This window comes from Phaethon lepturus, unplaced genomic scaffold (assembly GCF_000687285.1).
Source record: "Phaethon lepturus isolate BGI_N335 unplaced genomic scaffold, ASM68728v1 scaffold22926, whole genome shotgun sequence".
Lineage (NCBI taxonomy): Eukaryota > Metazoa > Chordata > Aves > Phaethontiformes > Phaethontidae > Phaethon > Phaethon lepturus.
The window spans coordinates 1-1802 of NW_010545888.1; the positions used below are offsets into that span (position 1 = coordinate 1).

Here is a 1802-nt window from a genome sequence, read left to right on the forward strand (position 1 = left end):
TGGATACAATAACGCCAAAGTGCTGAAGCAAAACATGACGCTGAACCTGTCCGACCCATCCAGCAACCTGAAGCCGCACCTGAGGAACAAGAACGCCGACATCCTCACCTCCCCCGACGTGGGGCTCCTGAAACTGGCCTCGCCTGAACTGGAGCGGCTCATCATCCAGTCCAGCAACGGGTTAATCACCACCACGCCGACCCCGACGCAGTTCCTCTGCCCCAAAAACGTTACCGACGAGCAAGAGGGGTTCGCGGAAGGCTTTGTGAGAGCCCTGGCGGAACTGCACAACCAGAACACCATGCCCAGCGTTACCTCGGCTGCTCAACCTGTGAACAGTGGCATGGCACCTGTGTCCTCTATGGCCGGCAACAGTAGTTTCAATACGAATTTGCACAGCGAGCCCCCCGTGTACGCCAATCTCAGCAACTTCAACCCCAACGCACTCAACTCTGCACCCAGCTACAATGCAAACAACATGGGCTACGCACCTCAGCATCACATAAACCCCCAGATGCCCGTGCAGCACCCCAGGCTTCAGGCTTTGAAAGAAGAGCCTCAGACTGTACCTGAAATGCCGGGGGAAACTCCTCCCCTGTCCCCCATTGACATGGAGTCGCAGGAGAGAATCAAAGCTGAGAGAAAACGCATGAGAAACAGAATTGCGGCATCCAAATGCCGAAAAAGGAAGTTGGAAAGGATTGCCAGGTTGGAAGAAAAAGTGAAAACTTTGAAAGCCCAGAACTCAGAGCTGGCATCCACTGCCAACATGCTCAGAGAACAGGTTGCACAGCTCAAGCAGAAGGTCATGAACCACGTCAACAGCGGGTGCCAGCTAATGCTAACACAACAGTTGCAAACGTTTTGAAGAGACTGTCTTAGACGAGAACTGTGATATTGTTGTATAACTAAAACAACAAAAAAACCACAAAAGTGGAAGATGCATAAAGCTAATGGTACAAGCTGAAAGGCTGAGTCCTGCCTGCGCTCTGCAAAGCGCATGTGTGGAAAGACTGGCAAGCCTTCAGCTTGAGTTAGTAGTGAAGCGGCCAGCACCACTCCGAGAAGTGCTGTTCCTGCTCAGATGAGACGTCAGATCTTCGTTTAACATTGACCAAGACCTGCATGGACCTAACATTCGATGATCATTCAGTATTAAAGGTTAAACTGCAATAGAAACTGTAGATTGCTTTATGTAGTATTCCTTAAGAAAAAAAAAAGTGGGAGGGAGGTTTGTGGGAGGCTGATAAACAAAAGAGAACTATTCTGCCTGCCTTCAAGTAAATTGTGTATGTACATATCTTTTTTTATTTTATTTTATGAAAGTTGATTAATGTCAATAAACTACTTCATGACTTTGTAAGTTATTTTTATGTTGTTTATTTGGGCACTGCCCAGTATTGTTTGTAAATAAGAGGCTTTTTTTTTAGCACTCTGAGTTTACCATTTGTAATAAAGTATAATTTTTTAATGTTTCTGTTTCTGGAAAAAATCTAGAAAGTTATATTATATTTAAGAAAAATAAAATACTTAAAATGCATTTCCTCCTCACACTTTTTTTTGCTAGTAACTGAGTTGGGAAAATGCCCTTTATGCTGAACTCTGCAGGGTAGGGATTATGTGAGGTTTACTCTGTACAGGCATCTCCTGGAGAATGTGTGAGGAGGAGAGGGAGAAGCTAGATCCTGATCACCAAAGTAATACAACTTTTTGAGTTGTCCTGAAGCTGTAGTTCCCGAGTGTAACCTGACCAGCTTGCCTGCCATAGGCTAACTTCAAGGAGGCTGTAGAGGGGTAGAAAG

At 45.7% G+C, this 1802-nt stretch overlaps 1 protein-coding gene across 1 annotated transcript; it reads left to right on the plus strand.

The window, feature by feature from the left end:
- Positions 1–4: 4 nt before the first annotated feature.
- JUN (jun proto-oncogene) lies at positions 5–1540 on the plus strand (the record flags this gene model as incomplete). The annotated part of the gene is made up of 1 exon (XM_010289117.1): positions 5–1540. A coding segment is annotated over one exon (864 nt), but the record flags the coding sequence as incomplete, so codon positions are not given.
- Positions 1541–1802: the final 262 nt, after the last annotated feature.